Genomic DNA, 13,279 nt, shown 5'->3' with positions numbered 1-13,279 from the left:
CATGATCTGAAAGGTAGTCCAATTTACCTGAAGAAGCACTGCACTGGGGAATGACCTTACCTGGTATTTGGCCCCTATAGACCCTCCCAGGATAAGACACGGTGATGCTCCTGTAGGAGATCTGTGTGGGCTGGTCCTTGCGCTAACCTGCATTCCTCGCTGATTTCAGGACCCTCTCTGAGATGCTTCCAAGGTTGCTCTCTGTACGCGCTGAGTTCTGTCAGATTGAATGGGCCCTAAAACTCTTTTATCTTCTGCTAGTATTGAAATTGCAGTCTTTTTAGGTGACTTATACTGCCCCAAAAATAGAATTGAGCCCCCAAAAAGGTACCACAAAAGCCGTTTTTTATCCTTTATTTCTCAAATTTTCACTCTGATTTATTTCTCTAGCTGCAACGATAATTAATATCACGGAATTAACAAGAGGGGCAACCAGAAAGGGGAATAAATGGAATGTGACTGAATATGCTTATGTTTTGTCATTTGGGCAGGAACCGGCTGGCACTCAAAATGTCCAGACAGAAGTAATATGAGCGCAACCACAAGATGACCCCGGAACCGGTGAGTTCAGTTCAAATATTCAGACTGTATCTTCAATATTTCAGTTCACGAGAGTTACAGAATAACAGATGGACAAGTTAGAGGAACAGGCTTATGCTTCACAGAAGAAGCTAAAAGAGTAGTACCAAGGACCCGTTGGCTGAACAAAGAGAAATTTATGTTAAATCAAGAGGGAGTTTATTGTATCAGTCTTGCTGTTAGCAGAGGACTTTTTTATAAATCTCATTAGCAGGTATTTTGGTCTATTAAGAAATAAAACTATTTCTTAATGCAACAAGGGGGACACCCTCAGCCGCGCTGGCTCGGAGCTGCTCTGAGTCCCAACAGCCGAACCCCCAGGAGGGGGCATACGCTCAGGGCCTTGGCGAGTCTCGTGATTCCCTCCTTTTTCCAGCTCCACGGACTAGCTGGATGCTGCTAAAAACAGCAGCGATGTTTTTATTGTCTGACATCAGAAGAAAATTGTAGCTATTAACAACGACTAGCCTTCCGTGCCGAAACATTACCATAAATATTGTTTAAGCAACCCTGTTTCAGCTGCTCTGAGAGATTCACAGAAGAAAATGAATGGATGTTCTCCTCTTCATTAGTGAGTATCCCGAGTAATTGTATCCGAGTCAATAATCGTAGTTGTCTTTTTCTCTTTTGTCACAATAAATGGAAGGTAATCCTATTTTAATCGCATCTTTGCTCCAGCCCGGTTCAAGAGCAGTGAGTCATCACTGACTGCAGGGGTGTTGCCACTGGTTTAAGCTGGTAACACAAAGGGCTGAATGTGGTTTCCTGCCTATATCGAACGATCAGCTATTACGCAAGTTGCGTATCTCCTTCAAAACAGAAACATCTTGACGTTTTTGTCAGAAAGGCCTTACGGAGTGTGAGTTTCACAACACGATAAATGAACTCTGCTAGGCGTAAATCATTTAGGTAGTTCATAGCACGTTTCACTTAATCCCATCGTTGCAGGGCTCTTCTAGATCCTCCATTATCAAATCCTGCTGGTTATTCACCCAATTTCCTTTCTTAACTGTCTTCCCCCCCTCCTTAGCGTTTTGACAAGCTTGATCCTGGGGTGTCCGGTAGTTGGCAGCTGGCAAAATGGCAATGCTCTGGCCTCGCTGAGAATAGACCTCCCTGTGAACAATCTCCCTGGAGCAGAGCTGAAGTTTAAAGGCTGCCTGAAAGCCTCGGCGAAAGTTCTCGTTAAAGAAACCGTAGATGATGGGGTTGACGCCGCTGTTGAAAAAGGCCAGCCAGTGAGCAAAGGGATAGATGTAAATGTTGATGATCTGCAACTGGATATCTGACAGGTTGGTGTAGTCTGAGAGCATCATCAGAGTCCACAAGGGAAGCCAGGACAGGGTGAAAAGCAAAGCCACGATAATGAGCATTTTGATGACTTTTTGTTTCTTCTTAGACACGCTGTGCCGCTGCTCCTGGCTGTGTTTTCCCACCACGGGCATTGCTGTGTTGAAGAGAGCGATGCTTATCCTAGCATACATGATAATAATGAGCAACAGGGGAGCCAGATAGATGTTGGCAAACAGAACCGTCGTATAGATCTTTCTCATTCCCGGGTTAGGCCAGTCCTCCTGGCACCAGTATACAGGGCGGGTTTCATTGCCGTAGCCAAGGATCACCCTGAAATGCTTCTCTTCTTGTACCCGCAGCGTGACTGCAGAAGGACACATGATTGCGACGGCCAGAACCCAGATGACCGCTATAATGGCGACTGCAGTTGAAGTGGTCAGCTTCTGCTTAAATGGATAAACGATGCATCGAAACCTGTGGCAAAGACACCCGGGGACATACGTGGAGAAGCCATTTAAGGAACGCTTAATCAAACGGGCAAGCATACACGCACGTTTTAAATTTTATGTTTTTTTAAAAGTAGAGATGGAATCATCTCCTCATCCTGCATAAACTAGCGGAGTTGCATTTAGTTGCTCCGGTTAAGAGCTGTGTTGGTAAAAACAATCTTAAAAAAAAGTCACATTTGCTGTTAAAATTTCCTCACGTTGATCTGTCTCCGTATCAGCCTGCTGCTTCTGCTACTTCATTTAACCAAAGTAGGTACTAGTCCCTCTGCTGTCTAGCTTAATAGGTAAGGAATACACAGATTCTAGGCAGCCAGGTGTAGCCCAGCTGTACCATCTTTAAGAGATACCAGCGGAGGAGCTAATTGCTATGGCTGCTCTTTAGACCCGGCCACATTTTGTTTTGCTTAATAGCCTTAGGAGCAAAATACCTCTAATTTATTGCAGTGTCGTGTGGATTAACGAATCGGCCTCAGCATGGTCAGGTGGCCAGAGGGAGATGAAAGCGACTGTTTACGGTCTCTGCATCATCTTACCTGTCTACGGCAATAGCAACTAGAGTGAAGACGGAGGCAGAAACAGAGATTCCTTGGACCATCCCGCTCATCTTGCAAACCAGGCTCCCAAACGGCCATCCTGGAAGGAAACAGGCAATTGAAGTTGCCGCCATCTCACTGCAGCACTGTGCTTATACGCCTAAGAGGTAATTTCCACCCCAGAACTAATACATTTCTTTTGCTCTGTCAGGCCCTAGCAGGGGTTAGGGAGGCAGAGGTTATGTAAACAAATGCTTTGCCAAACGCCTTGGGTGAGTTTCTGATGTTCCAAAAAACAGCAAGGCAAACGTTTGTGGTTCAACATCCCGTTAAAATGAGATCTCAAGACGAGAAAGGGAATCGACCGCTACGGTTGATCGTTCTCTGCATCTGGCTCATAGCATGCGCCAGGTCTTCCTAAACGCGTAACCCCGTACTGGGAGAATCCCTTCCTACAGAACAAGGGATGTGGAAGTCAGCAAGGACAGCCCCAGTCAGAAGGTGGGTTAGAGGCTTGTCTTCCTCACCTCTGACTTCCAGTGACTTGAAATGCCTGTACAGCCCACTCAGAAATACGCACCCGGCTCTCAGGGCCCCAAGGGAGGCCTGCACTCAGAAATGGAGGCGAGTCCCCCTCGAGCTCTTTCTGCCACGTGGTGCGAACCAGCCTACCTGCAATGATGTTGTCCAGGAGGGTGGTGGGCACGCAGAAAATTCCCACCAGTAAATCGCTGACAGCCAGGTTTAAGATGAAAAGATTTGTGACTGTACGCATATGTTTGCTCCTCAGGACAATAAAGCAAACTGCTCCATTGCCAACCATGCAGAGCAGGAAGATTAGGAGGTAAGAGACGATGAAGACAGCTGCCACTGAAGGCTGATGAAGGTAGAAGTCCACATAGGAGACGTTGCCTTCTAAGTAGAGGTACTTGTATGTCCCATTATAATTCAGCGCGTGAGGCCGATCGAATGAAGAGTTTGAGTCCATTTTCTTACTCGTGTTGTAACGTGCCTTAAAAGATATTTTTAAAAAGGACATTTTAGTATGCCTGGCATTGATCTGAAGAAACGTGACTGTGTGCTGAAATACATGCAAAGCTTATGTATACTCATCCCTCCGTGGCTTATTTTAACAGCCCGTGTTCTGAGCCTCCCCAGATAGGAAAAGCAATAAATACTATTAGTTTGATTTTAGAACACAGGTGTACAAAAGTGACCGGTAAGACTGCTGAAGGTTTTCTTCCTTCTGCAGGCTCTACAAATTAAGTCCTTCCTTTCCCAAAGGAGAGGAAAGCCGGACAGGATGTAAACTGGCCTATTGCGTCGTGTCAAGTAAACAAACCAACAACCAGTTTATTTTGAGAAAAAAAATAATTCATAATTCTTGAGAAATCCATTTTCTCAACAGCTTGAGTAATCTAGCACTTAGGCAACAGTGAGATTGCTGAGCCATGAAAAACAGTGATTAAATAAACGCTTTCTGAAGTGGCACAAACCTTCTGCCCGAATGTATCCAAATCCAATCCCATTTCATTGAAAAGGAAGTATTTTTGTGTACAGTTGGTATTAGGCCACGGTTGATTTCACGTCCCTGCTTACAAGCTACATAGATCAGGAGATGAGCCTGCAAACGTGAAGGACTACGCTGTGTTTAAAACATGGTGAAGTACAAGATAGCTGGATTCGTTTCCTAGCTCTGCTACTGAATTCCCGTGTGATCTCCGGGAACTCGTAATCTCCCCGTGTTGCTGTTTTCCTGCTATAAAATGCGAGTAATACTTTTCCCACATGGTTTATTCACACTGTAAAGTAAATTCTCCCATTTTATATTTTATTAGGTTACTGTTGGCAAAAACTACAAGCTTTTTCTAAGAGAGCCTTTTTTTCAAGTCTGAACTTCCTTGATATTGTATCATCTCGGTTTCAAGCTACGAGTCTCTATGCCTGCTGTGTTGCAGTAGCAATGCTTTTGCTGGTGTGACGGCTTGAACGTAAGGGATGCGAGACTTTTTATTCGACCGCTTGATGGAGCTGAAAGAGTCAGTTTAAGGCAGGTGCAGAATCTGTATGCCCCAAACTTACTTACTTCCAAACTTAACTGATTGAGATGAGCCACGTAGGCCACAATCTGTTTTCTTGCCCTGTGGAACCTATAGTTATACGAGACGCTGCACTGAAATTCTGAATCAAGTCTTAACCGTGACAAACTTCTAACATGTATATTATACAACTCACGTAGAAATGGTGTCAGTCTACATAACAGGCCAGCACTGGCATCTTGACGTTGACAGCTGACACCAGGTAACTTCACTTGGAAGCAGCATTCAAAATTATTTTTCCCCATTTATTTTACCTACCAGATGGAGATGCCTAAACAGGCAGGGGGATGGAGGTGTTCCTAACAGCAAAATTGGTTGGTGGCAGAAGGCATAAAATTAATGTATGGGTGCAGGTGCCTTTAGGACATTTACAAATTCCTTAGTATAAATGGAATTTAAATTAAGGCGCGAGTATCTAAATCCTGATGCGTTTGTACGTGAGGGAAGGAAAGTGCTGGCTACACCTTTTTCCTTATGAAAGGAAGCTTGGAGCGGGCCCTTTTTTGTGCAGCTCAAGTTTCAGCTGCCTCCCCAGGTACCCGATGGCAAGGCGTGCTCTGGTTTGCCCGTATCTGTGGAGTAACGATGGAAGGTGACATTCTGTTGTCACTCCGCGTAGGGCAGCCCTCTCCCCAGGATAAGAAAATGAGCGTTGGGTACAAACGCTAAAAGGGCAGGTGGTTTTCCTTCATTCTTCTTGCTGGTTTTTACTTAAAAGAGTTTCTAATTTACCTTCTGTCGCTGCCTGTTGTTCCCTGATATATTTACTCACACCTAATTCTCAGGAAAGCATTGCAGCTTTTATACGTCTTGCTTGTCAATGAAATTCAATAACATCAAGGCCTCTGCAGGTGTTTTATTTCCAGGTAGCAAGCGCAGTAAGAAAATATTTATTCTGATGTGCCTCGGGTTTGGAACAAGCAGAGCAGTAAAAAAAAAAAAAGGTCACGTTCTGGTGTCTTCTGCCTTTTTAGAAGTCATCAGCAGTACAATGTTTGTAATGGGTCTGTATTTCTACATATTCGTTAAAATGTCTGCACGTTAAGGTAGGTAGACAAGAACCTGAAATCTCTTGCAAAAAAATGGCAGCTTGTATGTTTTAACAAAGCGGCATATACAAGCTAGCTGTAATAGTTGTATATTCTCTTTGGCTGTCCTTATGGAGAAAGACTGTTCATTTGTCTGTATTGTTTTTATTCAACATATTCTCAAAATGATTGAAAATATTTTTATTCAAACGCATTATGTGCCAAATGCTTTAACTAGCCAGAGATCAGAGTCAACTGCTGCGGAAGGTGTTTTAATGCCAGTTTCACTGTTCACTGAAGATAGCAGGCACTGATGCATTTGCATACAAACGTGCCCGAGATGAAGAGTGTCGGCAGAATTCAAATATAGATATTTGACAACAGTAGTTTACGCTGTTCCTTTAATCACAGACCTGGAGCTGTGCTTTATAAATCCGAGGAGGTGCTGCGACACTAAAACCCCATTGAAAGCTCAGCATCTCTCGCGTTCCTTTTGGCCCGTGACGAGACATGGACTTACTGCTGCTCACTTTCCTCGTCTTCCCCCAGCCAGTTTCTCAGGGTAGTAAGGAGCAGGAGCCCAAGCTCTCCCTGCCCAGGGAGATGACTAGATGAGAAGCAGAGCTTAACCCAGGAGCTTCCTTCACGGGGAAAGGCAGCGGGGTGCCTAGCTTGGCGTGGCTATGCTGGATGAGGCCCAAATCTGTAACAAGGAATCCAACATGCCCGTGTTTGCTCTGTAGCTCTAAGTCACTTCTGAGGCTGCCAACCAATGGTATTAATCAAGTTAGAAACGTGAGGGCTCTCGCCTTCAAGCCTTCTTTTCCTGACGGCTAGTGATGAGAGTAAGCAAGGAGCTTGCTTTAACCGAGGGGAAGTGAAATAGCAAGAAATGGAGCAGGCGGTGCCCGTAATCTGACGCTTGTTACGTGTTGGGAGCAAACAGAGCAAGGGATGGAGCTACCCTAGACTAATTGCTGCATTTCAGACAGTAATTGCAGCTGTGTGAGGAAAACAGGAGTTCTGCTCTGTGCAGAGTAAGCGCAAGGCTTGTGCTCCTGGTAGGTCTCCCATCTGGTTTTGAAAATTTTGGCCAAGAGTAGCAATACACCCGATTCCAAGAGTTCGGAAAAAGTCAGGCCTTCTGCCCCTTCTCATTCGCTAATGAAAATCAACATCTCCTTGTCTCCTTTGTTTTGGCTTCTCTGAGGTTCCACCTAAGTTCATGTTCTCCAGTGTTTCTCTGTGAATAGGACAGCCACAAATGTATTCTTTTTCATTATTATTATTGTAAATTAACACTAATTTTCTTCTGTAATGCTCTGCTTCCCAGAGGTGGTGCTTTAAGACAGACACTCCAGCTTAGGGAAGATGGCTTTTGCCTCGCCCTGTGTTCCCCATCCCCACGCCCAACAGGACTGGTGCTGTCATGAAGCAGCCCTGCAGATGAGATAGAGGTGGCTTTCCTTCTGCAGTTTGGCATTCTGGGGGGTCTCTGATGGTATGAGGGAGAAGTTCCTTGTCATTCCATGATAGAGGAGTAGCATTGTTCCTCTGGGCAAGAACAGAGAAGGAAAAGATAGATTTTAATACTGCTTTGCACCTTATGTATACAAGCATTCATGGGCTACATAGGCTTTTGCTAGGCTTTTTACAAGTACCAATTGTTACACGGGCAGTACTAATATGAGGCTTTGGTCCCAGGAGTACAAACCCTTGTGGGTCATTCCTGTGCAATGGCGTTACTCTCGTGAATTAATTACTTAAAATTCTCTTTGTTAAGACAACTGAAATGATACCTTATCACACAAAAAGCAGGAAGAATAATTTTATAGTTATTTTTTGGATGCATATCTTGGATTTTCTCTCTTTTTCTGATAATGTATTGTAAAGCAACAGCTTTCGATCTTTTCAGTAATGAACTCTGGAATAGTTTTTGTTTGTAACTGATAGAGAAGTTGCAAACAGCCTCAAGGCAAAACTGGAGCTGTGTCTGTCTTACATTGTCTGATCACAGTTGCACTAATGAAATGTTGTATCGTTGTGGCTGTAGCAAACACAGTGAATTTGATGTACAAATACTGTAGCTTACAGGAAATGGAAAAAGTACACAGATTTTTATTATATTGAAGCTGAGGTAGAAAAGGATTGAGTGGAAGGAGAAATGAAGGCAGTGCCTTGTGTTTTCACAAGGTACACGCCAGCTAAAACAGACAGTGATAAATAATCCAGAGGCACATTTGAAGACAGAAACATAAGTCATCTAAGAAAAGGGAAAAAATAATACAATGCATAAATATTACAAGATGATAAATAAAAGTAATTTGCTTCCACATGGTAGCTGGATAAGGGCATGGCCTCCCTACTTGATTTAATATACCAGAGGAAAATCTGCAAAGTAGTAAAGCAAGAGCCTCCACTAGTGAAAAACTGTCCAGTCCCACATGCTGGGTTTTTAAACACACGAGGCTCGTCCGCTGTCAAAATCCCAGTAACAGCACCCATATACTAATATTTAGTATAAAGCCTCATAGTGTAATGAGGACAATCTCATGCCACTGGATACAGTAAATAAAGTTTCCATTTTTACAGTAACAGTTCAAGGTAATTATGAGGTGAATACAATTATTTTTATGTTGGCTACATGGAGAAAATGTCGTAACCACTGGAGCCAGCCAACACTGCTTCACCTTTGTGCACAACCATCTGTTTTTGTTATCTTGATTTTTGTGTGTGAAATCTCATCACAGAATCCTCTGAGGCTTTAGAAGCTGAAACAAAGATAAGGAATCTCCAGAGACATGAAGAACAGAAGCATGTTGTCGTGGAAAAAGAAAATTTCATGTGGTAAGAGCTAAAAAATTTGTTCTTCCCTTGGCCAGAGCTCTATACTCAGTAACGGGTCAGCTACAGAAATTCCCTGGAGACCTTGGAAAATGATAGCATCTCTGGTCTGCTGAAGAGTTAGAAAATCCTGCTTGTAAAATGCAGCCGCTGAGGGACAGCAAAAAATAGCAGTACCTTATTCTGTGTCCTAGAAATAAGCAAGAGACAAACGCATGGATTATCCTATGACTCAGTGGATCAGAAAAAGCTATTGACCAAGACAAACAAATTGTTCTTGCCTAAAAAAATGTAAAAAGATCAACTGTGAACATTCTGAACTCAGTGAAGTGCTATTAGCAGCTGTTTTTAAGAATTAAGTAAGGCATGTAAAATAGTACGAGAATGGGAAGTGGTCACAAGTAGTGCTTTCTGCTTTAATGCAAAGTAATGTTTTCGGAGGAAGCAATAGCAGGGAAAGTGGTTAGATTGCCAGCCACATAGTTTGGTTGCAAAAGACCATTTCCCGTGGAAACCAGCTTAAAATCAAAATGCTATTCAATAGGGACAGGCTGCACAGCAATATGCAGTGCGGCAGGAAAAAAAGTCAGGGGAACCGCTGACAGCGTGGTAGTACTATGGACAAAGATCTGGGGTTTGTATCGAATGACCAGCTAAACGGGAGGCAACAGCAGCATGACATTGAAAAATGGCAGGTACCCTAGTAGCACAGAAGCAGGACCGTAGCTTACAGAGCATGTGAAGTACCTCCATCCTGTTCAGTACTCAGGGCTCACTTCATTTGTTGCATTGAGTTCTGGTCAATTTAATTCAGTGCAGATTTAAATCAAGTGCAGGAAGTCTATAGGAAGTCACAGGAAAGCCCGGAGGGCCCGAGAGTATGACCTACAGGGAAACACTCTAAGATAAGGGGTCATTTAATCTAAAAAGGTAAAATGTGACAATATGTTCTCCCATTTTACTGTGAGTTTCAGAAATACTTCATCACAGCACCGTTCATTTCAATAGGTTAGACATGAAGGATCTATGTCTGCAGTTCATTGCGAGCAGGGCTCACCTTGGCTTTCCCTTCCAGAGAAAGAGCGAGGCTTCAGCTACAGCCAAGCACCAAGTTCCAGACTGAGGCTCAAGTACCTGACAGGCAGAAGTGCAGAAACTGTCACTAACAAGCTGGAGCACCTGGGTTGGCCAGGATAAATGCCACAGGCACAACAGCCTTATTCCCAAGTCAAGATTTCATTACAGTGTCATTAACTTCTCGGCAATTGTTTTAAGGTATGTTTGAACTTCATTTTGCCCTTAACGTCAGTTTCCCATATAATAAGTGTAAAGTCCACAGCTGAAGTCTTGGGTTACACAAAGTACTTCTCTTTGGATGAGGGTATTTATGAATTAAGGTAGCAGAACTTACTCTTAAAGTATTTTATTTACACTTTCATACATCAGAATTTCTATGCTATTTTATATGAAATGCCTCAGAGTATCTTACCTCAAAATAAGCACTGACTATCACATGGAAACGGTAGGCTTTCACCTAGGAAAAAGGAGCTGGGAAGTAAAAACGACACTAAACTTAGCAAGCTGCAATAAAAAAAAATGTTTCCTACTGACATGTACTGCCATGAAGAGAAATGATCTAATTTCTCATTTTTCAATGGGCAATGGCAGGGAGACATACCTATCTTGAAGCTGCATGCAGAGCTCTTATGAATGCACTTAAACTGTTTATCCTCCCCTAACAGTCACTTATCTGGGCAGTCTGAGCTGGGAACAAAGAAAATGTTTTGTCAAAATATTTTTTAAAGATGTTACACTTTTCCTATCCTGTCTAATTAGGAAGAACGCTATGAGTAGGATCTCTATAACAAACAAGACTTTGTTGCAGGTTACTCATCCACTTCAGCTAGGAATATAAAACATTTCACCAAAAAGCCAAATCTCAAATGTAAATCAGAAGATGGTAACGGCAACTGACCCGTTCACAGCAAGTTCGTTACATTTCTCTAGAATATATCACTTTTTTCCCACCCTGCTTCATTGTTCTGACATTCAAATAATATTACACAGCTTTCATGTCCAATACTGATTTTATTACCACACTAAATGAAGAGGAGTAAAGCTGATAATTTACCATAGCAAAAGCTTGCTGTAGCGAAGCATTTTCTACCATTTGCTATTAGTTGACCTTCAGATGCCAACATATGAATTTTTTCCTTTCAAGCATATACACGACTCCTACCAATTTGCCCAGAAACATTCAAAATCTGAAGTATCCCGTATTTGGCTAATAGTTGAATATGGGGTGGAAGTTTGTCAGTTACTTGCTTGGCCTTTTTATCCCTCATGAAGCTGTAAGACATCCTGCACAAGGAGAACAGCAATAGATAGCATAAACAGATACAGCGACAGTGTTTTTAACACAAGCAGAGCAAGTCCTTGGTTACACAGTAAAATGAAAGTTACTTAACACTTTGGTAGCAAAGAAACAGAGAATATCTTTGCTGCATGCATGTTCAGTTACGACACCTGCAACAAAACATAAATGAATTCTTGGAGAATTAGAGCTTAGGCTGCTTACCTATTGCTTGTTGTTATACTTGTATTTTTTTGCTTAATGCTTAGTCAACTGTTAAGCTTCTGAATTTAATGTCTTTCTATTTAATGTGTCACAGCCTGTTTTAAATTTTAACTAAAGTCTCAGCCAACTGTTCCCTGAAATAATGTTAAAGTAATATTTCCACACACAGGCACACTTATCCAGCCACTTTATTAAGCAGCCTAGCAATTCATAAGATTTTAGCTCCCTTACACTTGGAAATGGCTTTTTGTCATCTTCAGCAGAATACCCCTAAGACCGCTCACAACTCGAGTCTCATAGTTTCACGTCTGTTAGTGGCCTTTTTGCAACTGGCATCGAAGGACTCTTCTTAGCCTTAGTCCTCTTGGCCAGCAGCAGGGTGAGGAATGACAACGGTCCTAACCTTAATATCAGCAGTGCAGGGGAAAAAAAATCATAAGGCACTCAGTTGAGTGGAGCACAAGGAAATTATGCAACGCATCCAGTACAGGGCTTGGTCTGGCCATGATAACGGAGACTTACACCCAAGCCTAGCTGCCGAGTCAGAAACCTAGCACGTATGTGAGAACATCTCCTTACAAGTTGCACAACACCTAATTGAAAGCTATGGTAGTTCTTAGTGACACTACGTTAAGGTATTAGAACAGGCCTCCTGTGTTTTCTGTTATGGCACCTGATAGTATTCTTGCCCTTTTGATGTAGTAGCATACTGAAAACACAAGGATTCTGAGAAATATCCTTTTGTACGTTAGTGCAACCTGGTGCTTGGGATGCAATCAAAAATACTTAGGGTATCTTCCCTTTAGAGGGTTCACCCCCACACACACCCACTGCATAATCTAGCACTATCAAGAAGATTACTGGGCTTGCTACAGTAAAGGAATAAATGCGGTACAAGCCAGCACTGTGCAGAAAGCTAAGTGCACTCCTTCCATCTTGCCTTTGCTACTCAGACATGCATTCAGCAGGGAAGTTATGAGTTTCTCATTAAATGAGGTGGGTCTTTGTGGCTGAGCAGTATAACTTCAGAGAAAGCACTGTAGAAAAAAAGCTATTACAGTAAGAGCAGCATTCACCCTGTCCACAAGTACATGCATAGCCACCAAGTGCAGCAGCATTAGCAGTGTTTTGAAAGTAGGCTTGCAAACCTCTCAGATCTCTCTTCTCCTTCACTCACGTTGGCTCATGGAACATGTCTGCTACTCCTGTGAGCCAGACATTGAGCATGACTTTCTTGGTGCCCTCTGCTAGGCCCTACCACCTTGCTTGTATTAGTCCATTTTAATATATTACTTGATTTCAGAAGGGGAAACAAGTCCCCAGTTGAGAAGCTTTCAGTAGAGTTAAACTATTTCAATTAAGTTCTCCTGAGAACTGAATTGAGGCTTCAATTATAGTGACAGTTGAAAACCAATAGTACAGTAACTCCTCCCTTCTAAAATCAGAGTTAATGGTTTCCTTCAAGAGATAATTGCTTTTCTGTCAATGCAGCACTCTTGATATCTTGCTTTTACCATGTCAGAAAGCTAGAATTAGTCAACAGGTTCAACACACATAATGCTGCTACAGCGGGAGGTCAGGCCTAAGTTGTCAAAAAACCTTATCCTTTGATTTTCATGCCATGTGGGAAGTTATTTCAGTCTATAAAGCCATCTATCATTATACAATTAAACAATCACCTCTCCTGGTTTAAGGGCATTAATGCATTAAATACTGGCATCAGCTACTACCAGACTACCAACTGTTCAACTTACACATAAAAAAAGCAGTTCTCACCCAGTACACGTGAAATCCTGCCTTCCGTCTGCAGGAGTTC

General features: G+C 42.7%; 1 protein-coding gene across 1 annotated transcript in view; it reads right to left on the bottom strand.

Moving 5' to 3' along the window:
• Nucleotides 1-1,366: 1,366 nt before the first annotated feature.
• The window catches only part of NPFFR2 (neuropeptide FF receptor 2), a 15,054-nt gene continuing 3,141 nt past the window's right edge, over nucleotides 1,367-13,279 (bottom strand). Inside the window, exons 2-4 of the mRNA XM_009324029.1 lie at nucleotides 3,587-3,926; nucleotides 2,915-3,014; nucleotides 1,367-2,346 (exon numbers count right to left, since the gene is read on the bottom strand). Coding sequence (XP_009322304.1) covers nucleotides 1,506-2,346; nucleotides 2,915-3,014; nucleotides 3,587-3,902 — 1,257 coding nt within the window. The 5' untranslated portion in view covers nucleotides 3,903-3,926 and the 3' untranslated portion in view covers nucleotides 1,367-1,505. The remainder of the gene's footprint in view (nucleotides 2,347-2,914; nucleotides 3,015-3,586; nucleotides 3,927-13,279) is intronic.

This window comes from Pygoscelis adeliae, unplaced genomic scaffold, assembly GCF_000699105.1.
Source record: "Pygoscelis adeliae isolate BGI_AS28 unplaced genomic scaffold, ASM69910v1 Scaffold55, whole genome shotgun sequence".
NCBI classification, from domain to species: Eukaryota; Metazoa; Chordata; class Aves; order Sphenisciformes; family Spheniscidae; genus Pygoscelis; species Pygoscelis adeliae.
The sequence above is the reverse complement of the archived record's forward strand: the minus strand, read 5'-3'. Positions and strand labels throughout refer to the sequence as shown.